The sequence below is a fragment of the Drosophila tropicalis genome, unplaced genomic scaffold (genome assembly GCF_018151085.1).
Source record: "Drosophila tropicalis isolate 14030-0801.00 unplaced genomic scaffold, ASM1815108v1 contig_859, whole genome shotgun sequence".
Taxonomy (NCBI): Eukaryota; Metazoa; Arthropoda; class Insecta; order Diptera; family Drosophilidae; genus Drosophila; species Drosophila tropicalis.
In genome coordinates this window covers 1,133,720-1,160,403 of record NW_027173353.1, presented here as the reverse complement: position 1 = coordinate 1,160,403, position 26,684 = coordinate 1,133,720, and the positions used below count along the sequence as shown (strand labels likewise).

General features: G+C 37.7%; 2 protein-coding genes and 1 pseudogene across 3 annotated transcripts in view; 2 read left to right on the top strand and 1 right to left on the bottom strand.

Annotated features, from left to right (window-relative positions):
• The first annotated feature begins 1 nt into the window (after window position 1).
• Moca-cyp (nuclear cyclophilin protein Moca-cyp) lies at window positions 2-4,881 on the top strand. The gene is given in 9 exon segments (XM_068296505.1): window positions 2-539; window positions 631-718; window positions 1,485-1,514; window positions 1,586-1,622; window positions 1,624-1,726; window positions 2,538-2,679; window positions 2,735-2,846; window positions 2,913-3,143; window positions 3,205-4,881. Coding segments are annotated over 9 exon segments (2,538 nt in total). The 5' UTR covers window positions 2-253; the 3' UTR covers window positions 4,714-4,881.
• On the bottom strand, window positions 1,815-2,349 carry LOC137582078 (cytochrome b-c1 complex subunit 7 pseudogene; annotated as a pseudogene).
• A 671-nt stretch (window positions 4,882-5,552) lies between the features above and the next one.
• Window positions 5,553-26,684, top strand: part of plum — a 59,809-nt gene continuing 38,677 nt past the window's right edge. Inside the window, exons 1-2 of one of the 2 annotated variants that reach the window (XM_068297120.1) lie at window positions 5,553-5,684; window positions 9,704-10,086. In XM_068297120.1, the coding sequence (XP_068153221.1) occupies window positions 9,975-10,086 (112 nt within the window). In that variant the 5' untranslated portion in view covers window positions 5,553-5,684; window positions 9,704-9,974. The remainder of the gene's footprint in view (window positions 5,685-9,703; window positions 10,087-26,684) is intronic. The other variant, XM_068297121.1, reaches the window with a different exon arrangement.

The following is a 26,684-nucleotide window of genomic DNA, read 5'->3' as shown; positions in this document are numbered from 1 at the left end:
ATTTTTTGCAAGGAAATTTGTCACAAATACTTTCAGCGTTTAAAATAATTGTGCATATTTTGTCAATTAATATATTATTGTGATATCTATCCCTTTTGTGTCACAATGCTAATGATGCATTACTTCTAGCGTTTGAAATAATTGTGCATCTATCTATTCTAAATCCACACTGGGTGTAAAAGTGCAGTAGAACGTCGCTGTTATAAAATAAAAAATAAAAAAAATACAAATTAAGAAGAAAAGGCAAAACAAGATGACGGTCAATAAGCGCGACGCGAGTGAAACGCGTCCGCGTTGTTTTTTCGATATAACCCTCGGTGGGCTCGCCATGGGCCGCATAGTTTTCGAATTGTATAGTGATGTGGCTCCAAAAACTGTTGAAAATTTCCGCGTTTTATGCACGGGTGAAAAGAGCAAGAGACTCCACTATAAAGGTGTTATATTCCATCGCGTGGTCAAGGATTTTATGGTGCAGTCGGGTGATTTTGGTGCAGGCAATGGAACCGGCGGCGAGTCAATATATGGTGGCCAATTCGAGGGTGAGTGCGAAAGAGACAAAGATAGCTCTGTGTTTGTGTGAGTGTGCGTATGGAGGGAAAATCAATAATTAATTCTTGTTGTTTTTTTCAGATGAAAGCTTTGACAAGAAGCATGATAAACCATTCCTTCTTTCGATGGCCAATAGAGGCAAAAATACCAACGGCTCCCAATTCTTTATGTAAGTGAGGTCGATCTCAGTTGGAAATAATTGTCTCTCACATTTTTACCTAATTCCAATCTTGGAAAATGTTAAGTTTCTATTGCAGCGCATCATCAAACAAACAAAAAAAACGAAATATTTTATTTCTCTTTTTAAAAAAAATTTGTTGTTGTTCATTTAACTATTGTCCCAATATAGCTGAGAGAGAGAGTGACGAGTCCACCTTCACCTACAATACCTCTGACCCCCCTTCCAAACAAAAGACAAAATGGCGCCAGGCTTAGGTACGCATGCGCCTTGATTTGGTCTCCTTGGCAACGGGCACAAGGCACCGGCTTCGGAAGAGGCAACAAGAGCAGCTACTCTTAACTTAACTTAAGTTGGTCATCCGTCTCGGGATCAACATTGGGGCTTAACATTCCTGCCAAATAGTCTCCAAGTGGGCCAAATGCAGCGCAAATGCTCATCTATGCGTCTATCCCCAACGTCAACTGGGATAATGCTGCTGCTTGGATGCAATGATGACACATTGAGATGAGACACCCGCTATGGCCTTCATCCGAACTGTTGCTTGTAGTAGTTGTCCAAAAAACCTTCTGCTTCGTCTTTCCAACCCAAAACTTTTACTTTGTTGCACATTAACGACCACTACAACAAGAATAACAACAACAATCTGCAACAGATCACAACGACAACATCGTCTGCTACTACTACAACCAACAACAACCAACAAAATTTGCAATATGTAAAGCATATTTTTCTCTTCTTCTGTTTTTCATTGTAGTACAACACAGCCAGCGCCTCATTTGGACAAGTAAGTATCTGGATGAGATCCATTTTCTAATGAATGCCATTAACTATACTGATAAAATCTCTCCTTTGCAGTATCCATGTTGTATTTGGACAAGTTATTTCCGGTCAGGGAGTTGGTGCGTCAATTGGAAGATCTGCCTGTCGATAGGAATTCGCGACCTCTACAAGATGCAGCCATAGCCAATTGCGGCGAGTTGATTAAACAAACCAAGGGTGAGTATACACAATTTGATGGACAGATTAAGATCATACGAAATGATCACAAAAGAAGAATTAAGGAAAAGCATGGATATCTTAATAAAGGCATCGAATAACTTTAAATATAATTTTAAGATATAAGTTTGCAATAAGTTAAATAGATTAGATAAGCCACGTAACTCAAGATTTACATATTGAGCGAGATGCAGTTTCTCCATTTAATGGTTTTTGTTCCAATCTTCGCGTTCCTCGCGCTCTTTGATGACTTCATCTAAATAGGGTTCCAAGTATTTCACGTCTTCCTCGTATTTTGTCCATTGCTCCTTGGGTAGAATCGTTTTAGTCATAGACAAATGCAAAGCACGCATAATACGGTAGTTGCGCTCATCATACAGCTTACGGGGCAGACGACGGATGGCCTCCTGCACGTCTTCGTTCTCGTAAAGGCAATCGTCGCGGTGTAGGCCATATTGGTTAAAACCCGACAAATTGTAGGCCCACTTGCCCAGGCTGGAGAATACCAACGGACCCTTTCTGGCAATGTAGCTCGACATGATTAGCAAACAATTCAAGAACTTTTATAGTAGTTTCTAGTTTTGTTTTGAGGTTTTCACAGCTGGTAAACTTGATTTTGAAACGCCTCCCTTTACGTATAGAATAGTCAAATCAGTCAGACTTAGTTTTGATTGAAATCACTCAATTCAACAATTCTCGATAGCGCCCTCTTAGCTAAAATCTATTTTTGTAGGCAACTGTACCAGCATTTTACCCCTGAAAGACCAAACTATTTTTTAAAAACGGTTCTCTCTGTTTCTTCTTTTCATAGCCAAAAAGGAAAAAAAGCGAAGGAAGCGATCCACAGCAACAGATGACAGCGAGGATAGCGAGGTAGAGCAAACCAAGAAAAGGAAGGAGAAAAAGAAGAAGCACTCCTCCCGCAAGGAGTCCAAGACAAGTGACAGCGAAAAGTGAGTTGCATGAGCAAACTAATTGTGAATTTACGTAATATCTGTATCATTATAGCGAAGTGGATCGTGGAAATGGACGTCATCAGAGCGATGAAGATGAACCGGAGGAGGGAGAACTTCATCCTCTGGTGACTTTAACCAAGATAGATCCCAATGAAATACCAGAGGTTGGAATATAAGCAAAGCATCATCTAAATATGTTAAATTACAAATTCTATGTTCGATTAATCCAGGTATCAAACAAATATCTTATGCGTGCCGAGAGATCCCGTTCGAAGGAACGTGAAACTGGTCGTGGACGAGATCATGATCGTGATCGCCAGAGAGATCAAGACAGGGATCGTGGAGGTAGAGGTGGTGGATTCGATCGTGATCGCAATCGAAATACCTTCGGTTGGTCCAAGAAGCAGGCTCAGCAGTCCACATCACGTAGCGGCCGCATTGTTAAAGGGCGAGGCGTATTTGTAAGTTTTGTATGAATGTCGTAGTAGGATCAACAATTATACATTTTTTTATCTATTGCAGCGCTTCCGCACTCCTTCCCGAAGCCGATCGAGGAGCACTACCCCACCACATTGGAAGCATGCCCAGAAACGCACCATTAAGCTTTCTGATTTGGAACGCATCGAGGAGGAGTCTAAAATGCGTGAAGATGAGATCAAACGGCGTGAGCAGGAACGCAAGAAGCGACACGAGGAGGCAACCAAAGATCCGAAAAAATCCTTTTTCGAGCTGTCCCATGCCAGTACCTACGGAGCTGGAGGCAAGCTATCACCCGAGGATATGTCGCCAGTAAGGCAAAAAACTAACAGCAAACGGACTGGAGAAGGAGATCGCAGCAACAAACCCAAGGAAACGCGTGAACGTGAAAGGGAAAAGTCAAAGGACAAAGTTGAACCAAAGCAACGCAAATCGGTAGATATGAATGCTCTAGACTATGAGCAGCAAACAGAAAGTGAATCGGAGCCAGAGCCTCCCAAGCAGCCAGAGAAATCGAAAGTTGCTCCGCCAACAAAAGAACGCGAACGTGAGCGTGAGCGTAAGCCCGATGAGAAGGTAAAAGAACGAGAACGCTCTAAACGTAGTCGTAGCCGCCAGAAGAGTCGCTCGAGATCGCCTCAACGTCGACGTTCGCCGGCTCGTCGTCCGCAGATGTCTCAGCGACGTCAAGGTGGCAATCAGGGTGGAAATCAGATGAATAACAACCGCAGGAATCCTTTCGCCGACCGACGTCGCCGTTCCCGTTCACCGGATAATGAATATCGGAATCGTTTTCCTCTTTCGCCTATTCGAACGCGCAGTTCGCCGGTGGATCGTCGCCGATCCAAGGACCGTCAGCAGCAGCGTTCCCGCAGCCGAGGACGGCGTCAGGATTCACCAGTTCAACGACGTCAAGATTCACCAGCTCGTCGGCGACAAGATTCACCAGTTCGGCGACGTCAAGATTCACCAGCTCGTCGTCGTCAAGAATCACCAACTCGTCGTCGACAGGACTCGCCGGATTCACGCCGTCGACAGGACTCCCCGGGTCCTCGACGAGGTCGTAGTCGTGGTCGTCGTCACAGCACTTCTCGAAGCTCCAGCCGTCCCCGTAGACATAGTAATCGTTCACGCAGTCCGCTGCCGAAGCTAACGTCGGCTCTGCCTGCGCCGGAACCAGAGGATAAGGACAAGGCTGCACGCGAAAAGATGCAGAAGCGCGCAGAAGCAGCACTACTGCTTAAGGAACATATGCGCAAGGAAATAGCCAAAGCAGAGGAAGAACGTCGTGTTGAAAAGCAAAGATTGGATGATATCGAAAAGGAGCGTACAGCACGGGAATTAAATGAACTGGAACGCCTTAAGGCCGAAACTTTAAAGAAGCTCCAAGAGGAGGAAGGCAAGCGGGAGGATTCCGAGGACACCACAAAGCGAACTACTCGCGAGAGTCGGGCGAGCAGTAACGAAGATCGGGATCGGCATCGCGACAAGAAGCGCAAGCATAAAAAGTCTAAGAAACATTCGACGCGATCGCCACGATCGGATTCAGAGTAAAATGTAATTGAATCTGTTAAACCCAAACCCACAGCCCTTACAAGCATATAACACTACATATGTATATGCAAATACATAATTCTTTTAAATTAATTTGCAATTGTAAAAATCGCCCAATAATTCATTACAAAGAAGAAAGAGTTCAATAAAAGCAAGTTTGAACATGTATTGTTTGAATTTAATTAAATAACAATGAGAACATTGGTAAAGTAACGAAAGTCTGCAGTTGAAAAATTTTTCTTAGAGAGTAAAGCAATTCGAATGTTTCGAGTGCCTTAGTATGTTTCGATGCTTTGACACATTGCCTTTCATTAAACAGAGTAACGTATTTTTAGAGAATTAACAAGTATGTACTTACATTCACACACATTTATTTCATTGTGTCGTTGTCATCCATTTATTTGAATTCAAATAAAATCGTCTCATTTTTATACCGCCAAAGAAATTTTGTTGACCAGCCCTGGCTAAATTTCATATATGTATGACAAAAGCTGCTTGCTATGAAACTAAACAAGACTTTGTACAAGTGTTGGAAATCTTTCCTTAATAAGCGCATTCCATTCGAACATCTTTTAATACTATTATTTTAAATTGTACAATAAATATTTAAGCTACACATTTTACAGTCAGACATATTTAACATCTAGTCGCCAGATTTCCCAACACTGACTACGTTTGGTTTGTTTTGTGCCCTTCTTTTTAAATCCAACTTCGCCTTCTGCACCCCTCCCCCAATTTCCATTCATAAGCGAAAGCGAGCTTTTGACGCTGCCATTGAAAATTTTTTTGCCTTCTTTTTTGCGGCGCAAACAAAACAAAAGTCGTCGGTAGTCGTTCGCCGGCAAAACGTATCCATCAGATACAAAAAAGCTCTGGCGGCCGCAGTACTCGAATGGCGTACAAAGTGTTTGGAAGTGTTTGGCTTTGGCTCTGCTCGCTGGCAAAGTTGCGGGTTTGAGTTGGTGCGTGCTGTGAGTTTGTGTTCAGATAGTTCGCCAAAAAATTAAATATAATAATTTTAAGCCGCCTTCCCTACGCGTATTCAATAAGCCATGGGGCATTTATTTCAGTGTGTGTTTAAAAAGATATAAACGCATGCAACAAACAAACAAAAAAAAACCCAACAAAAACAAAATTGCAATATTATAGTGTAACTGTGTGCGTAATACGTATGCCGGCGGCGCTTCTTTACAATGAATTTGTGTGAGTGTGTGTGTGTGTGTGTAGTGCGTGAGTGTGAGTGAGAGAGCGTATACATACAACAAAAAAATTGATAGGCAGCGAAATACAAACATAAAACGGAAATACAAAAAAGGCAGAACAGACAATAACAACAGCAACAACAATGACAATAGTGGGAGGATGTTAGAGAGGGAAACGCAAGAGAGAGGGGAGCTTAGAAATAGCCGGTGCAATGCGTACACAAAGAAAGCGAAATGTGATTCATTGGCAGCGGCTGCGACGGCAGCGGCAATTGTACAAATTCCAGCATTGTTTCGTCCTGTTAAAAGGAATATAAGTTATGACATAATAAGCCAAGCGAAACACGCCGGCAAACCATAGCAAATATCAAGAAGAAGAACAACAAGAACACGATAATGACAAAGAAGAAGAAGAACAAAGAAAGCAAGTGCGTGGGCGGCGGCATAGGTGGTTGTGCGGTGCGGAAACAATATGAAATGAATATTTTAAAATGAGCGAAATGCCAAACAAACAATCGACAGAGGAAAACAAAATGAAAAAGGAACCACCAAGCTGGCCGAAAAGGATATGATGAAACGCAATTAAACACGGCTGCCAAAGAACAGGAGTTGTTGTGTTGGTGTTTCTTTTTCGTCTTCTTCCTTTTTGGGCTTCTTCTTCATCACAAAGACGAAAAGCACACACGCATGTACGCACACACACACACACACACCCACACTGAGAGAGACAGAGCAACAAACACATTTACAATGTGAAGCAACAGCGGCGGTTATAGCAGGCAGGCAGAAAAAAAGCAAAGCTCATGAATTGTATGTGTATGTGTGTGTGTGTGTGTGTTTCAGTCGCACAACAAAGCGAAAACAAGGAGTAAAAACGGAATCAGAAAAAAGCTTAGTAAGCTGCGCTGCTTGCTGCCTGCTGCTGATGCTGATGCTATTAAGATGATGATGTTGTTGTTGGTTTTGTTGTCGGTGTTGTTGTTGTTATTGAAGGTGAAGAAGAAGCAAGAATAAACATAATAAAAGGTAGAATTTCAAGGGAATCGAACATTTTGCGTTCAAAATTTGATTGTGCTAAGAAGAAGCAAAATCCCCACCAAAAAAGGCTAAGGCAACTTTTATCCTTGTGTGTGTTTAATTCTGCGTTTTTTTTTATTTAGAAACTTTGCTTTTCCTTAAATACTTAGAGTCTAAAGCTTAGACAGATAACAAAGTAGAAGAAACAAAATATTTCATACTTCTGGAAAGAAATTTATAGAAATTTTCATTTTCTTTAAATATAACTAAATTTAAAAACTGTACCATTCCAAGTTACAAATTTGCAAGAGACTTGCTATGTTTACGAAGGATTTGAAAAAAATTAAACAAGTTTTATAAGAAATAATTAGTGCCGAACTGTTAAGTTGCTTCTTTTAATGATTTCTGAAATTCGTCAGACATAAATAAATATAGCTTGCAAAAGAATTTTTGGTTCCGAAAGTTTCACTCCATTTTAAGTTAAAAACAATCTTCGTAAAAACTGAAAGAGTATTTCACCTTCGACAAGTAAGAGTATTTAAATGTTTTTTCTGTTTTCGTTTTTTTCGTATATGTACCTATGTATTTATATTTATTAAAATATGAATATAAAACTTTTCAAGCCATAAACAAATAAACACAATTGCATACAGAATTTACGTGCAAATAACTTTAATACAGAACAAGAAATCAGCAAAATGTTTTTTAGTATTGCACATTTTTTTATTCCCTTTCTGATTTATTTAATTTTTTGCAAACCCCCAAAACTAAATACATACATATAACAACAACAAAAAACCTCAATTGTCATACATTTAAAACTTTGTCTGTGGTCGGCAGGCGGCAGTTGCGGTTGCTGCGCTGCTTCATAGTGCCATTGCCGTAGCCATTCCCATGTGCTTTATTCGTGTACTTTTTGTGCAAAAAAAAAAAACAAATAAAAGCCTTTGATAGTTGAAATAACAACAAAAATAATAATGGCGAAGCGGCAGCAGCAGCAGCAGCCGCTGTCGCCGCCACCGCAACCGAAATATATTTTAACATTCATTTATGCGACTTTATTTATTTAGTTCTTTTTTCGCCTTTTTTCTTCTTGCCGCGCAAATTCGTCGTGCACTCTAAGCTAGAAATGTATCTTCTAGATACACGCGCCTTTATGGTACTTGTTGTCTTTTTTCTTTCGGTTTTTTGTTTTGCTTTTGCTGGTGAAATTGAAATGTGCCCCCTGCCTTTTATGGCATCATATCGTTATTATGGCAATGATGATGACGATGCTGCTGCTTCTGCTGTTGCTCATTATGATGATGATGATGATGCGTGTGTAATGGAAGTTTGTTGAAACTGCCAGAAATAGATGACCTAACGAAAGAAAGTCTGAGATTTATCGCAGCTAGAAGAGGGCCACAACAAAAGGACAGCGGAAATTTAATGATAAAAGGATGTGCCAGGGCAATAGAGAAAAACGATGGCAAAGAATAGCTAATAATAAAGATGTTATAATCTGAAAGTTATGAGCACTTTCAAACATGCTTATAATGTACAAATATATACATATATACATACATACATACACCTCAAGACTCAGTAGCTTGAAAATATATTTAATCATTTTTCCAAAGCTATGTTTGAGCCATTCAATATGTTTGGCATTAAAGGTCACAAATATATTGGAATACTTATGTATTTATAATCGTAACTCAGTCAATGTCAAGCTTGCAAGTGCTTTTAAAAGATGATTTTAGTAAATTGTTTCTTTGTCTTAAAAGTTTATTTAAACCTCCGATAGGTAGAGCCTGATTAAAAGTTATATTAATAAGTGACGTGACCTTTTAGGCTTTTAACTATTGGAATTTTGTTAGAATATATGAACATCTCTTTAGAAAACAAGAAATTTCTTATTTAAATACTCTTAATTAAAAACTATTTCATTTTCAAATGTTGAAGGTACTCCTTTGTACTGTTTTTTGAGAAAAACCCTTTTAAAAGTATTTATTCAAGTCGAATATGAAAATTATAAATATTAAAGTCACTTTGCTCACATCAGTAAATGGAGAATTGCCAACAAGTTGAAAACTTTTTACCACTCAATTTAAAATTTTACTTATTACGCAAGAATATATCTACCAAAAGCAACCGATGAAGTGAATAGGTTAACCACTAACTTGGAATCCGATTGAGTGAAGGGCAAATATATAAATCTCTCTTGTGCGTATGAAACTTTTGGTAGTACTTGCGCAATTGACTCCTTAATCCATTATCAACCACAGTCTTTTGTTTAACCGCGCGACAGCAAAGCCAGACACCTGACTTTCGGGGTCTCTCGCTGTGGTGCTGTGGAGCGTGCACCTGCTCGGGGTCCTCTGGTCGTGGTGCGGCCATCAATTTCACGCAAAATCTCCAAAAACGTTGTTAAACAAATGACATTTTGACGCCTGGCGCCAGTGGGTGTTTGTGTGTGTGTGTGTTTGTGTGTGTGTGTGTTTGTGTGTTTTTTTTTTTGCTGTACTTTTGTGGCGTGTTTGTGCGGACTATTAAGCAAATTACGTATACGCACTGTTGCTCGCGTAAAATATTTATGCATGTTTTATAGGCAAATGGAAATACATAGACATATACATGTATTACCAAATATTCTCTTTCTATGTGTGTGTGTGTGTATGTGTGTGGGAATACTCAACAAATAGAATTCGCTGATTTATTATTTTCCATTTTTTTCCTCCATGTTGCCATTTTGTTTCTTTTTTTTTTGTCGTATTTTTGTTAAAATGAAGCCTGAAATGTAATAATGAGAAAATTGACTACCAATGTGAAAAGCAACCAATGTGAAGACGAGAATCAACGTCAAATTCATCGTTTACAAAGAATCAAATTAACATAATAAAATAAAGAAAAAAAAAAAAAAATAAGACGAAAAACGAAAGGAGAACAGGAAAAAGGGAATACAAAAATCAAATAACCATTGCGGTTTCTGTGGCTGTTGGATGTTGGGGGGCCAACACACACACACAGTCAACACACAGGAAATAACGCTGGATTGCTGCAATGTTTTTGTTTCACAATCGACGCGTTTTTGTCACTCTCATCATTGAATTCCTGCTGCTTTTGCTAACCGACAACAATGGACAACTGACACTCACCAAGGAGCCAACAACAGGTGAGTGAATGCAATTTCAATTCGATCATAAACCAATAAGATCCGGAACGGCAGATAGATAACCCCCTCAAGACTCACTAGCAAAACTTGTTGAGTTTTTTCTCTTTCACTTAAGTGGCGTGGGTTATTGAGGGAGTCGGGTTGGGGGTAGGTCGAAAATCGTATAAAGAAAATCAGCTACATGAAATATTTAACTCGGTAAAACACGCAAGAAAAGTTTTTCGGTATTTTGTCCTTTCTCTTTCTCTCTGGTGTCTGCTCTTCTTGTTTTCTTTCAACCTTTATATGCCGTCGGGAGTTTTAGGATATTCTAGCCAAACTACCCTTTATCCTTGTGCCTTCATACATACATACTTGCATACATATATGCTTCAGTTTCAGTTTTATTTTTTTGGTAAATGTTCATCGGGTTTTCCTTTTTTTTGGGGTTGCTCGATTTTGTTTCTGCTTTTGGTGGCCTCTTGACTCGGTTAGAATTGTCCTTTTGCATGTGAATTTGCCATTGCTCGGTTATTGCGTCGTTGATTTGACTTGGCTAAGCGAAAATTATAATTCTAATTTATTGTAAGTGAAAAAGTTAAACAGGCATGACGTTTTGCTATCTCCCTCGCTCTCTCTCTCTGTGGGTGGTGAAAAAGAAACAATAGAAAAGTCTATTTCATATTTGAGTTTGGCATTAAAAATCTTTTTCGTTTAGCCAGTTATAAGATAACTAAAAGATTTTTAAAAAGATTACGACCTTTTCATTCATTTTATAATAGTTTATTTTCCATTTATTTGAAATTAAGCACCGTTTTTTTATTGGCATTTGTATAGTCAAGCGTTTTTCTTTTTAATATTGAAAGACAGAAATAAGCTCTTTAATGACATTAAATTTTTAACTATCTTAAGACGTTAAAATTATTGCTATTTATTCAGATATGTCCTTTGTTTTCTTATTTCACGCATAAAAGGAAGAATGATTGGTTTTTCAACTTTTACTAGTAGACACTAAAAAAATACGAAAGAAATTTACATAAGTATTCTAAGATTGAAAACATCAATTGTTGGCTAGAATTCTGTATAATTTATTAATTTTTCTATTGCAAAATTAGTCAATTTGTCTGAATCTTGTTGGTATTTTTCGTAAAAATGTTTTTAAAATCTTAAATCAAAGAATAATCAAATATTTTTCAATGCAGTTTTGAAACCAAGTGGAAGAAAAATAAGAAAGTTTAGGTCATGCTTCATTAATCTTCCTATCTTTAGGTAAATTATACAAACTTTAAAGTATTTCGAATGAATTTCAATGACTTTAAAGCCTTGTATTTGTCAGCTTGCATTATTCCCACGCCAACATGAATAGAAATGTATCTATGATAGGTAGTAAAAGTACAATGTACATAAGTATTTTACTTTGATGTTGACCAAACAAGCATGTATTCCAAGCATGAGGGAAAGTGTGCCTTGAGAGAGGGAAAGAAAGGGAGAGTGCAAGGTTGATCGACCATGTGTAGACCATCAAGTAGATTATCCCTATATCTGTCCCGCATTAAAATGATTTTCTTGTCAAGTGATTTACTAAATGCGTAAAAACAATCAATCAATTTGGCTAAATCTAAATATGTTTAGATGTCTCTGTGTTTAGTCATTCTTCATTCTGCTATTTGACTTGTGTATTGTATAGATATCGACTATTTTCTCTCTGTCAAATCCCAACCACCCTTCCTCCCTCCACACCTCCTCTCGTGGGTATAATCATCAACTATTTACTACATCAATTGCAGGGCATGGGCAAGTTGATGAAACCAAACCAAATGTGAAAAGTTTTGCACACATGATATAGCAGGCGACGGGAACCCACCCAATTATTGTGGCGGGGGTGTGACAGGGATGAGAAGCTTTTTGTGGATTTTCGGGGGAAAAAGGCAAAAGTCTAGGTCCAAGTCAAACGACTAAGCGGCATGTCGTCAATAAATTTTCCATTAAATTCAAAGCAATCCAAAACAAGCAAAAAAAAAAAAAAAAAAGGAAAAGAAAAACCTGCCTGTGTATGGAGGAAAATATCCGGAGGTATAGTACATAACTTTTTGGTCGTGGTGTGTATGTATGTGTCTGTGTGTTGGAGTGGGAGTATGTTGTTATAGGTATAGCTTCCTGCTTTGCCTGTTCGTAAACCAGCCTCTTCTCTGCTCCTGGCCCTGCCTCTGTCTGTAGCCCAGCCGCTTGACGCTGTCTTGCCAATTGCCTTCTTATTCAATTTTCGCTGTCGTGTGGCGCCATCTAGCGCCCACCACTAAGAGCAACAAATGGCAACAAGCGTTGTACGTTGAACGATATTGTTACCGGCGGCAATACCAACTACAACATAAGCTTAGAGGGGGGCCCCAACAACAATACCTTTTTTCTCTCTATACCCATCATTTTACATATATTGCATATTTGTGTTGTTCTTGTAGTTGTTGTTGTTGTTCTTATTCATATGCCAAACAGCAAATCGTTTTCATATTCTATGCGGCAGGCCACGTTAACTATATCAGGATCTTTGTGTACTGCTGTGAACAAAGCATCATGAAAGAAACAAGAGTCTTATCGACCACATTAGTTTTATTTAACTTTTTTGCTTTTATAACTAAATTTTTAGATTTATTGGGTTATATGGAGTATTTCAGTTTCCCCAAATCTATCTATCTATCTAATATCAGAAATATATTCATAGATTTGACTGAGGATTTAAAATTTCTCCCCCTTAAACTGCTTAAATATCGCCCTTGGATATCAAATTGAAAAACATCAATTGAGTTGTATCAATAAAAAAGGGTCTACATAAGTCGCATAGCCGAATTTTAGTAAGTGGGCCCAATATACTGCTTCTCTACTTACTCTAGTTGACTCCCCCTCTCTATATCCATCTCTCTTTCTGTGCAGCTTTCTCACTCTTACGAGTGAGTGAGCTCTTTCTCGTACCTTTATTCATATGCAAATCGCAAGGCGAGGACCTTTGTTTGTTGCTTTTGTTTTGCTTTGGTTTTTTGCATTGCGTTGCGTTGGCGGCATTTGCTGGCGCCCAACGTACGCTTGATTTCAATTTTCAAGTGCTTCCTGTTGTTGTTGTTATTATTTTTTTGCTTTTTTGTTTTTGTTTTGTTGATGTTACTATTTGACATCTCAAGCAGGCAGCGTTACAAAAACAATAACAGTACTAAAAGAAAAGCAAAAAGTCGCCATTCGGCCGCCGCCTTAGAAAACTCAAAATCAGCCCTTCATAATGATGTGCCCACAAATGCCACACTTCTTCATACACACTCAGCTCTTTGCCATCTCCGCTCCTCCTGAGGAGAGTTTGCTGTATACGTTTCGGTATTATGAATTGCGGTTGCTGGAGCTGACTGTCGGACAAAAAAGTAAAACCTCAATGTATATATTCGCATTTGAGCGGCTTTTCTCCTGATTAAAGTTGATACTCACACACATACGCCGAGGCGCCTCCACAACATCAGTTTTCCCGTTTTATAGCCTTATTGAGTATCCTCAGTGTTGCCTTGACAGCTTTAAACTGATTGCCCCACTCTTATAAGGAAGGGAAACGAAAATAAAGAGAAAACTCCACACCACCCACTTCAGTATGTTCGGTTCAGCTTTGCCCTGGTCTACTTATGTTCTTTTTGCTCCAACCTTCTTGTATGTGAAAAATTCTCGGAAATCAGTTAAGTATGTACACCGACATGGACCTTTGTTGGCGCCCTGCGGCACTTCGCACCCAGAAAAATAAGGTTGAGTAGAAGAGGAGCAAAGATTACTTTTTCGTCGCGTTGAAAAAATCTTTCTAAAAATATTTCACAAAAATTCATAATCTTTTAATGGTTAAGTGGTGGGTGGTAGGATGATAGCTTCAAGGCACAGAGTTAAAACCCACCGCCTCTCTACTCCCCCACACCAAAATGTGCGAGTCAGCCGCTGTATAATCTTCATCTCCTTATCGGAATGCGCACGGGGCGTGAATAAAAAGTAACAAATTTTCTATTAGTTCAATTAGTTTTGACAGTGCAGTGAAGGTGAAACTTAAATTTAAATATTTAAAGCGATTTGTAAATAACACGTATTTCCATTTCAAGTAAATCTCAAAGAGTCATTAAAAATGCACTTAAGTTGCAGTTAACTCTCGATAGTTCATGGAATTTTCGTTAAACATTGATTGGTTAAACTCTCAAAAGAGGATTCTTATTGACATTAGCAAGTTAAAGTCTAAATACACATTAAAAACCGTTTGATTACGAACAAATATAGTAATCTGCAGTCTTAATAAGCAAAGGAAGACAACATTTTCCACGAGTCGATTTTTATGTAATTTGGAGCTTATTGAAAATGAGTATTAGATTTGGACTAAGTAGTCTAGACATGAATGATATTTTCAATGTGTTTTTACGCATGCGTATTTATACTGTATGTAGACCAATTTTTAATTCTTTTCACTATAAATCAACTTGGTATTACGTAGTTCTGAATGGGATCAAAATGGATAAAAATTCCTTTATAAGTAGTATCGAAAATTGTTTTCAAATACTTTGCTACTTTAGCGATATGTAAGCACATTACGGACTTGTACTCTGGCAAAGTTTTCTTTTTATTTTTTTATTTGCTCTTTGTCCAGTACGCAAAGTGGTTGGAAAGCAAAAAGAGGGAATAAAAAACTCGGTCATATTCCCCTTAGTCAGCATGACATTTATATTTTATTTTTCTCGTCAACATGTGCGCCAATTTCTTGAAAAAAAAAAAAATAATGAAATAAGAATGAACATGTTTATATAGAACTTTAGAACTTCACCCCAACTCCAAAAGCAAGGCAAGGTTGGCTCGATGTCCAAGAACTGGTGGTGGCGGTGGTGGTGCTGCTGCTGCTGTTTGGCAATTAAAATTATTATTAAAAGTTAGTTGGCATAAATTTTCCTAGCCGCGGCGCCGCCACATTTAAAAGTTTATACCCAAGTGAGATGAGGGGGCTGACACAAATGACTGTGGTGTGGGGGCGATATGGGGGAACATGTGCCATAATTGAGAAGCAATGCTTTAATAACGACCTCTCTGACTTTAAAATTGTTGAAAAGAACTTTCAAACCGCTACCGAATCTTGTTTATTGGAGCAGTGAGTCTCGTAATAATAAAAATTTGAGACAAGTGCTTTGTGAATTAGTATAAAAACTTTAAGTAAACAAAAGACACATGTAATGTCTCGTTTATTTTATATGTAAACAGGAATTCAAACTTTGAGAATTTCCCAGTATTGCCTATAAAGCCAAAAAAATCACTGTGGGAAAAGAAAAGTAATAGAAGTACTCTCAGTTAACAATTTTGGTGCAGGGCAGCTGCTGCCCAAAGTTACATCGAGATTAGTTAGACTATAGTTAGACTATACCAGACAAAACTAGTTCAGTTCGATACGTTTACAAATTTGCCTCTTAGAGTTACATACATCAACAAATAGTTACATACTGTCATTGTTGATGGCTTGTCTAAATTGCCTGGTTTTCAATATATCACCAATTTGAAGTCGATATATCTGGTCATTGTTCGTTTTAACTGGGCATACATATGTATGTATGGATATACGCACAATTCCCTGCACACGCCGGGTTACAACAATGACAATGCGAACCACCGAAACAACAGCAGAACAAAAATAACAACAACAACATTTACCACTTCAATTGTACGGCCCACTTCACCCCCAGCCCTCTCCTTGGCAGCCTTTACACACTGACAACAGTGGCAAGTACAAATAAAATCCATTAAAAGCAGTACCACGTGTAAGCCGAGTTTTTTTCCACGACTCTTCACCTCACTCACACTCTCAATCTATCTCGTTCACTCTCGCTGTGCTTGTTATTTATTTATTTATTTTCGCATTAGAATGACGCATATTATTGACATACAAGCAGCAGGGTACAGAAAGGACAGACAACCATCATGAGAGACCAACAGACAGACAGACAGACAGTAATTGAGGGTATTGGTCTGGTTACAACCAACTTTTTTTGCCCATTGCCAAAGAATTCGTTGTGTTTTTTTTTGTTGCTTCTGCACCTTAGCACAAATTATGCTGAGCCTGTCCAAGTGTAAAAGCAGATTTCGATTGCGTATACGAAGTGTTGTGCCCTTACTTAAAAATGCGAAATAGAAAAAAAGTAAGAACAAGCAGTTTTGCATAGTCACCGTATGGTATTGAGGTCAACAAAACAATTTCTTATTATTAAAAGCGTCTCTCAAGTAGTTTGTTATTGCGTCTAGATCGAAAAAGAGTATGAGAAAGAGAGAGTGTGTGTTGGGTACTCCGACAGACAGGAATAAAGACATACATATGTACATTTGTACGCAAATAGTACCTAGTACTAAAAATAAGTAGAGCCTGCCATTCACCTAGACACGAGTATTTAAGTATTTGAACTAATAGTATTCTATCTGTGTGCGTGTCTTTTTTTTGCCACATTATTACTATTATTATTATTATTTTTATTGTGAGTATTATCTGCAAGTTTCGAGTTCATTGAATTTGACTAAAATGGACTGGGTGGTTTTTAGGAGGGGGTTGGGTCGGACGATTGAGTGGGATAACAGCACGAGTTCTTCCGCTAGAGTCAGAGCCAAAGACGAAGACGAAGACGGAGCCTTGGCAAACAAAGTGGGTCAGTGTAATCAACACAATCAGTGCCTAGGAATGTTTCTTCCCACCCACAACCCATCAGCAACCATTGCACAGCATACTTTCTTTCTCTCTCCCAGCCTCTTACACTCTCTCTCTCCCCCTCTCTATTTCTCTCTGTGTGTCTCTTTTCTTATTTCTATCTAACTTTGGTGCTTGCGTTTGCTTTTCTCACCATGACAACTATACAATGATGATTGCAATAAATGAAATTAATGCGTATTTGAAAGAGCCAGACAGGCGAATCAATTGACAAAAATGAAGTGTCGCATTTGTTCAGTCCAACGAGAGAGCCAGAGCGAGAGCAAGAGCAAATCTTGAATGAGCGGAACGTGGAATGAGGAAGCTGAACAAAAACAAGCATAAAATGCCAAAACATTTTGCCATCAAATTTTTCACGCTGAATATCACAAAACAAAACCCGAAAGCAAAAAACCAAAACATAAATTTTCACGCAACTGTAAAATAAAATGGAATAGAAAATGGCAATGACATTCATAATGTGAAATACTTATAATTCACTTCACAATTTAGTCATGGGCCAGGGTCTCATATTTATTGAGGACATGTCTTAGATATTTATTGTCTTTTGTGAACATAAAATATGGATAAATATTTATATATATTTGAGCACTTAGATTTACTATTCACAGAAGGAGCAAAGCTGCAAAAAAAAAAAAGAAAATAAGATATTATAAACTAAGCAAAAATCCTTGGCATAAAATGAGCTTTCATTTGTTTAGAAACCAAATTTTAACTGTCTTCTCAAAAACTTCAATTTTAATTGGAGCTCAAAACTAAAAACAGTCAAAGACATTGTTTAAAGAAATAATTGGAAACAAAACACAAACTTTTAAATAAAGTAAATCCGAAACAAAAAAGTAGAGATTCGCTGACTTAAATGATAAAAATACTAAAGGCTCTAAACGATCACAGTTTTAATCAAGTAGAATTTGAATAATTTTTTGCTGATTCCAGGAATTTAATTTCATTCGCAATGGGACATCCTGCCCCTTGTTGCGCATTGTCGTCTGCAGAAATCAAATTCAACAATATCAGATATCTTCTTCAAAACAACAAAAAAGAGCAAAACACAAAAAAAAAAATATACATTAATACATACATACATATATGGGAATGTAAAACAAAGCAAAAAGCATAAGCATAAAATTTATTAATTTGTATGCCAGACTAGACAGTCGGCCAGTTCGTCACTCAGTCAGTCAGTCAGCCAGATAGTCGGCATTGCCGCCATGTGAAGTGTGGTCTGTGGTCGTTGTTTGCGGCTAAAGACAATAATAAAATGCATTTAGCATAATTAACTTAATTTCATAAATATATAATTATATTTATTTTAAGGTGCTTCGTTCCTCTTCACATTGCATGTATCTTGAACATTCTTTAGAAGTCTAACCAAGCGTAGACCCAAAAAAAAAAAACTAAACTCTGAAAACCCAAACCAAAAATACAAAAACCAAAAAAACTACTGTTGAGGTGTGTGCAAAGGGTGTGCCTGCTTGCAATTAAATGCTCCGAATAAAAAATCCAAAAACTCAACTAAAAAAGCATTAAATAAATGGACAAAAAAAAAAAATATATACTATATATGTATATGTTCATATCTATGTAGAAAAAACTGGGAAAAAAATGGCGAAAAAAGTCAGCTTGCAAATTGACACGAGATATGAACACGGACATGGACATGGGCAAAAAATAAGAGGAAAAAAAGGCAAGCAACTTGGCTCGGGTTTAACACTTCTTGGCTTGCTTCAAAGTGGCAATTTTTGTTGTATTTCATTTTTTTTTTTTTGGCAAACTTCTTCAAACCATGCGCCTGGCATCTCCCCGTCCTCCCCCACAGTTTAGACCTTATAGTGCCTCTGAAAGTTAGCTTGGTTTTTTCTTTTTTCTTTTCTTGTGAGAAGGATGGATGGCGAGGGGATCAAATGTTTGTGCGAGCTCGTTAAAAAGAATTTGGTTCACTTGTTGTTGCTGGCTCTTTTTTTTTTTGTTGTTGTCGTTGCTGCTTTTTTTGGTGGAGATCGAGAAGTCCACAGGCTGTACGCCAAACTGGTTTTCGGACTGCATTCTTTTGGGCCATGTTTATTGGCGTTTGTTGCTTGCCTGCCTGCCTGTTCTGGCCTGCCTGCCAGTTTAGAGCAGGCTCCCAGCTCTGCTCTCATAGTTTGCCAAGATGTTTGGCCTCTTGAAATGCGAAATTGAATCATATGCGGCACAATTTCTATGCTATAGTTTCTTGCGAGATTCCTAGCTGTGCGATCCCCCTCATTCTTTGTCTGCCGTCTATATAGGTTTTCGTTTTTGTTGCTCCTTTTTGGACGTTTTTTTTGTGTTTTTGCACAACTATATTTAGTTTCTCTTGTGGATGTTTTGGCTTCTTTTAAGAATTTCATGCACGTTTCGCGCTTTGCATGATTAATTGTTTATGCAAATTGATGTTGGCTTATAAGGCATAGCAAAAGATACTATATAAACAAAGATACGTATCCACTATATAGGTATATACATATGTGTATGTATACATGTATGTACAAGCCAGATTTGCTTGATATGTGCTTAAAGAATTGGAGTTGAGAGTTTGCTACTTTAGGCAGTCATCAGGCGTATAATTGTTTTAATCCACATTTTGTTGCCAATATTTATACTTGTGTGTATGTGTATGTACGTTTCGGCTTATTAAAATGTTTTCCTCTAATATTGGCTATAATGATGCAGATTTATATAGTCATTCAATTAATAACCAATTAGCTGACTTGTTTGCTTAACTCATTTGCATAAATGTGTAATATTTGTATTAAGGCATTTGAGAATTCGAATTGTAGATATCATTTCAATCATTTGATTAACTTTGTTGCAAATTAGTTTCGAAATGGTTACACTCACACTTCTATTTTCTGCCTGTCTCTCTGTCTGTCTCTTCGTAGATAAAGTTTTAATTAACATTACACACAGCTAAGCTGCTTAGTATCTTTTGTATCTGTCTAATAATAATTATTATAATCTTTCTGCTTCTCCCACTGCTCTTCTCTCTCTACCCATCTCACTCTCTCTGCTTATGGTGGTACAGTGAGCTTAATTGCCTAAGAATGGTCTGTTATAAAGTCCAACTTTTGTTCTTTGGAAATTTAAATGTTTTTCTACTTGTGGCGAATATTTTTTTCTCCACTTGCTCTTTTTTTTTTGCCTTTTGGCTAACGTTGCTTGGTTTAATGGCCCGAAAATGTACAAGTTCCGGTTACAAATGGACTTTTGGGGGACTTACCCGGCTTCGAGGAACAAAAAAAAAATAAAAATAACAGAGAATAGATGCCTGTAACTCTGTGAAATGATATGTAATGGGGTAATTTATCTTTACTCTTAAAGATATAACAAGTTCCCTTTTTATTTGGTTTTTGCTACATTTCTACATCTTGATCCAGTTATTTGCTTGGTGTCCCACTGTGTGGCACCCCATTCGACGATATTTCATTATAAAGTTATTGCCACAAACGCACGAATTAACATAGTTAGTTAACGATTGAGTGCACGACTTCAATTCTCGGTTCAGTTTTCGTTTAGTTCAGTTCAGTTTAGTTCAGCTCAGTCATGACATTCAATTCTAATGGATAGCGAGTGCTTCAAGTTGTTGTTGTTGCTTTTGTCACTGTTGGCAGGTAATTGTAATAAATATCTTGACTAATTAGTTTCTGAGGCCTTTACAATTTATCTTAATTATGCGCGCCGCATGCTGTTCAAATTGTCAAGTCAAAGCAAACTATTCCAACATTAATGAGAAATATCCACACACTTACGTAAACTAACTCACGAAATGAAACTCAATTTAACAAATCCTTACATATTATTAAAATAAAACAAATAAATTTTTAAAAAGGTAACTGCTTATAACTTCTTCACTTAAAGAAGTAGGCATTATCAATCATTGACTTTTTAGATTCTCGATTAGAGTAAGACGATGATGTAATTTACTATGTGCTAAAAGATAGACTGAAAATTGGAAAATTTGGTTATTCGAATTGAAAAGATATTTTGTTGCAAACATAACATATTATGAAGATGTTATGATAGTTATTTCATCTCTACATATGTGTAGCATTTGCAGCATTTTCAGTTTTAGCCATGAAAAATGAAACTGAAAGTTGAATTTGACAAATTGGCAGACACCGAATTCGTGGCGCCACGGCAACCAATACGTGGGCGAGCATCGCGCTTAGCACATAGAAGGCTATGTAGCGGTGTTTTCTAATTAAACGCTGGTAGCTCTCAGTGGATCGCTACTCCATCAGTGAAAAATCAACTACACGTGCCATTATGCAGTGGCCCCAAGTTCCTGTTCCATTGAGATTGAGCTACAGCTACAGCTCCAGCTCCTGCCATAGCTTCACTTTGTCCTTTTATCAAAATGGCTGCCATGCGGCCATGTTGTGTGGTACGTCCCCAATGTCTCCCACACAGCATTTGCCTCTCTAGTTCCCTTCTTTCTTTCTCTCTCCCTCTCTCTTGTGTATTTGCTGTCATTTGTAGGTATTTCTGTTGTTGCTTTGGTAACTAATTGTCATATTGCCCTTGGGGAGTGGGACAACGACAGCAACGCGCTGTTGAGCCACAAGCTGGCTAGAGCGGCAGCTGCCTGCCTGCCTGCTGCTATATGTACATACGATATTTGTGGAAGGCAGCAGTAAGAGCATTGTGAGCATTTGATTCAATTTTGTTTGTCAAAATATTTGGATTTTTCCGTAATTTTTTTTCTTTTTTCGTTGTTGTCTTTCTTATCTGTTTTTATTATTTTTAAATGGAAATGCCAACATCAATTGAATTATGCCAGAAATGGAAAACAGAATAATAACATTCCACATGGCCGAGTTCGTGTCCTTTTGTAGCAGATTTTCCAATAATTAATCAGCAACAGGACACAAACGCTGGCGCAGGCAAAGGCACAGGCCATTCAGTGATTTATGCAAGTAGTTTAATGCTCGCTTACATAATAAGTAGACCCGCCCCACCCCCTGGGTTTGACCCAAAAGCAATCACACATTGCGTATACGTAACGTAAATTACGTCGGCCCAGGGACCAACCAGCCACCCAGACACAGTCCAATATGCAATGTTTGGCTGGCCTTTCATTCAATTCATTTACATTGTTTGTGCCTTTAATTAATTGGTTTTATTTTATTTATTACTATTTTTCCCCTCCGCTTCATATTGGATTATATAACACACACACACACAGAGCACGAGGACCAGGCCAAAAATATAAAACATGAAAATGTCAAATGCAAAAACCGAAAAGAAAACCTCAGCGTATTTTGGCTTGGCTATCGTCAGACACTTGTTGATTTGCGAGCCTAATTAATTTCGCCCCAAGTAAACTAATATAATTTGTGGCAAAGCCGCACTTAGCGACATATTGTTGTAGTTTCGTTGTTGATGTTGTTGTTGTCGTTTGGCTCATTTCACAACATATTGCGTATACGCACGTTTCAGGAGGCCCCAAATGCTAACGACTACTGTCCGGCTCATCTCCAACTTAATTTAGTGGCTATAGAAACTGGAGACCATCTAATGCATCTGCTCATATGTGTGTCCTAGCAACACAAACCAAATAAATGGCAAGACTATTTGTCCTGGCATTTCTTTTAGCCCAGGTAAACTCAATGATAACTGGCAGAGGCAAATTGGTTTCAGATGAATTATGGCCAGGCTGGTGGGTCTGGCTGAGTCTGAAGTAAGAGACTCAGTTTACAAATGGCTAAAACTGAAGTGTTGAAGCTTAACTTAATGAAGTTGACGAAAAATGGGAATAAAAGAATTATAGAAGATTTCTACAAGTATCAAACTGGAATTGAAAATATACTATATTAAATATAGTTTTGCAATAGATTTAACTGCCGTTATTTGAATTAAAAGTCTCATAGATCTATGCTAATTTTTTTTCCTTGGGCTTTTGCAAAACTTTATTGTATTGAAAAGAACAAATTGTTGTTAACATTTTGGGAAAAGGTTTAATTTTGACGCTCAATCCTCTTATTTGATTATTTCTAAACAAAATAAAATAACATTTTTGTGAAATTTGTTAAATCCTCTATTGTATGTTTAGAAGCAAGTTTTAAAATTTTTTACACCGAAACAAATATATGCATAGAATTTCTTAAGAAAATGACATCATTTTCTTATGCCTATTATTTATAATTATAGGCCATTAAATCGCTATAAATATAATAAAAACAACGACAAAAAACGACAGTCAAAGAGAAAAAAAATGACCAAATGCCTTTAGGCCATCGAGCCCAACTTTGGCAATTTACACTTTACTTGAAGAAAAAAACAAACAGAAGTTAAAAGCAAAGACGAAAAACACAAGATAGAAAGGTAGAGTAAAAGAGATGGATGAGAAGCGAACAAAAAACAATGGACAAAATCAATTCGGCATTGATTGTTGTAATGGAGAGTAGGTTGATAGGCAGGTTAAACTGTGTTGTTGTTGTTGTTGTTCATGCGTGTGTTGAGCTTAGTGTCGTTTAATATTTGTGGCCTAGGTAATTAATCAACGACCTGAAACAGCTGGAACCTGTCGTAGAGCCATTCAAGACTTAATATCATAAATCACATCGAAAACGGAAAGAAAGCGCCAAGAAAGTCTGATAAAGACATTGCCGTGTCTAATGAAGCGATCGATTTGCGTTAAAGATGCACATTTGTTAATTAAATGTACAATATATTTATAAATACATACCCATAGGTAAATTATATGTACCTCTGTATATATGCATAATCTTATGTATATTAAAGATTTGAACTTCTCCATATGTGTTACAGCAAATTTGCTAGAGTGCCTTTTCACACCACGACCCCCAAACGAGAGCGACGCCAAAAATTCTAACCTGTGATTTATTGTTGTTTGTCGAACGTGTGCGCCAGTGCGGGCAAACTTTTCTAAAGTAATTTGCGACAAATCATAAAGGCATTCCACGTATTTTTTGTTCACTTTCCATACCCTCTATAATGTATTGACTATTGGGTATGTTGAAGAGAAAACCAAATCGAAAATAATTTAATTGGAATTTTAATTTGATGACAAAGGTAAATGCACAAGAAATTCTCCATCGCAAATTGGATTATGATTTCGTCTAAATTAAATTAAAGGAGCAATGTTTGAAAGTAAATTTATGTTAAGTTATAAAGCGAGTTGATTCGATTTGTATTCTAGCTAATGTTTTCAAACATTTTGTCTAGTTAACATAATATTTGCTTTTTTAGTTGTCTTACACTTAAACGTATGTATATTTATTTGAAAATCTCTTCAATTTCGGATATTAAGTGGCTATTTCAAATAAAAAATCAGTAAAAACTAACCATTAAATAGTGAGATTCTTTTTTTGAGATATATCAGCAACGTTTTTCAATCGCTTACAGGTTTGGTTAAAGTTGTTGCCATAAAAGTATGTATAGAAAAACGCTCAGCACTTTATCTACTTTTAGGAAAGGACTCTGCAGCCTTTTATACGTACATTATCATTACAATGAATCGAAATGGGTTCCGGTTTTTTGGTAATTTTATGATATACGCCTTCTTTATGGAGGGTACATTTAAAATCGACGCCTTCAATGTGCGTTAAGTATTTTTTACTACATACTTGGCCAAAAAAATTTATGCTCTCACATGTGGCTCCCTGGCTCACCATACCTCACCTACCTAACGCTGCTGCTGCTGTTACCGACAGCTGTCTCAAAAAAATGTATATGTATATGTATGTATGTATGAATGAGTACATGGAACCTAAAAAACAAAAAGTTGGCTATGCTGTCAGAAAGAAAAGCTGGACCTGATCGTTGAGCACTTGGGGTTTCATTTTTAAAATTTTTTTTTGCTCTTCAAACATAATTAACACTTTGATATAATTTTACAGTTTGGAAAAGTCGTAAAGTTTGGGGCCAGAGTCAATGTTGAAGTTGGAGTCAGAGACAGGCAAATTCATCCATTAACATAATTATGTAAAAAACATAAAATTATCATGTAAGGTTGCCTGGATAGTTGGTTTTGTAGCTGGCTGCCTGCTTGCCTGCAGACGCATCCTGTGCCGGTTGCTGGTAGATCTAGGTTCTCTGCGTTCTCTTTCTCCTGGCTGAACATGTTGTCTTCCTGGTTGATTTTAATTTGTTTTGAACTGAGCAAAGAGCAAAAAAAAAAAAAAACAACACGTCCTGCAGTACATCATCTCGTCATCATTAGCGCAGGCAATGTTTCCTACAATGATATAGGGGAACAGAAACAGCTTCCTTTAGCCGCTTGCCTCTATCGTGTCCTACCACTTTCCCTCCCGTTTTCCTGTATGCTGTGCTGTATGTTCCTGCCATCTTCTGTATTTCTCTTTGCCTGCCACTTTGCATAAACTGGAACAGAGCTCGGGCTATGAGCTCCTTCTTCTTTTCTGCTCCGGCTATGCTGCTTATGCTTCCTTATGCCAGTACTCAACGCCACTTCCTTCAGCTCATTCATCTCGCAGCACGCACACACACACACAGACACTTACATACAAAAAACAGAGAGCAACAGACAGACATGGCGCACATAATTCAAGTTGAGTTGAGTTGAGCTCGTGGCACGGGTTTGGGGTCCGCTATAGCAGAGCGCTCAGCTGTCGCGGCTGGCAGTTTCACTTCACGCCATCATCGTCGCTCCTGACTGCCTGCCTCCGTCTGAGTTTCGAACTGTTTTGAAGGGTTCTGCCTTCTCCCTTACCCTATATTATATATCTATCCCTTTATCCATACCTCCTTCTGTTTTTTTTTTTTGTTTTGTTGGTCCCTTCATTATTCTTTCCTCCCCGTCTTGCAGACATTTTCCGTGTACTGTGTTAAGTGTTTCCTAAATTGTAATTATACTTTTGCGTTTTTAAGCTATTTCTGCAGTTTTGGTCCTTTCTGCTGTTGTTGTTGTTTTTAATTTGAGTGAAATTGAAATTGATATGATTACGGGCCAAGTGGCGGGCATTTTTGCAATTTGCCAATTGCATTTTAAGCAGGCCAGCCATTCCAATTCCAATTCTAAAAAAAGGAAAAAAAAAACAGGGGATAGTTGACACTTATCTCACTTACTCACTGAAGGGTTGGCCGCACGTACCACTCAGCGTATGCGTAATGTCTGCCATTTGTTTTCCCTCTTGTGGGCATCCTTGCTATATGTGGCTTAAGTGTTCTTTTCATGGGCCAGGCCAAAGAGAAAAAAGTTTATAAATCATTTCAATTACATTTTTGCTGAGCTGTGACAGGAAAGATGAACTTGGTAGTAACTTTCCCTTTGGCCCGTTTGAAACGAACGGACGAAGTGGTTCAGAAAGTTTGAAATCTTGTCAGAAAAGTTTTGTCAGTTGCGCCTTTTTGATATGTTGGAGTGTTGATGGCTGTTTGAGAAGCAATCTTTTTGCTTTTTGGTTTTGCTCCTTATGCTGGATTAAGAAAAGTCATAAGAATAAAATTTCAATTACTTGAAACTAGATAATATTTTCAACCTGAAATCAGCTTAAAGCACAAAAAATATGTTTAACTTGTTTTCCTCTGTGTTTAATATCTGTGTTAGGATAATGAAAATACGAATTAAGCAGGACATATGTATATGTACACACCCTCGTGTTTATATGGCTCAGGGAAGTGTCTCTCTTGAGATTATGGCACATGTTTAAAGCTCATTTCATAGGCCAGAAAACAAAAGAGGATGTTTATCTTGCATCTTTTAGGTTTCACTTCCGCCCCCAAACTGCGCCCTGTCTATCTGTCTGTCTGTCCAGCAGCATTAAAAGTCATTGATATTGACGATGACACCAGACTTCACATTTTATACATCTATCTATGCATCTTTATGTGTGTGTTTGTATTATGGTAACTGCTATTGCCATTGCCACTGCCA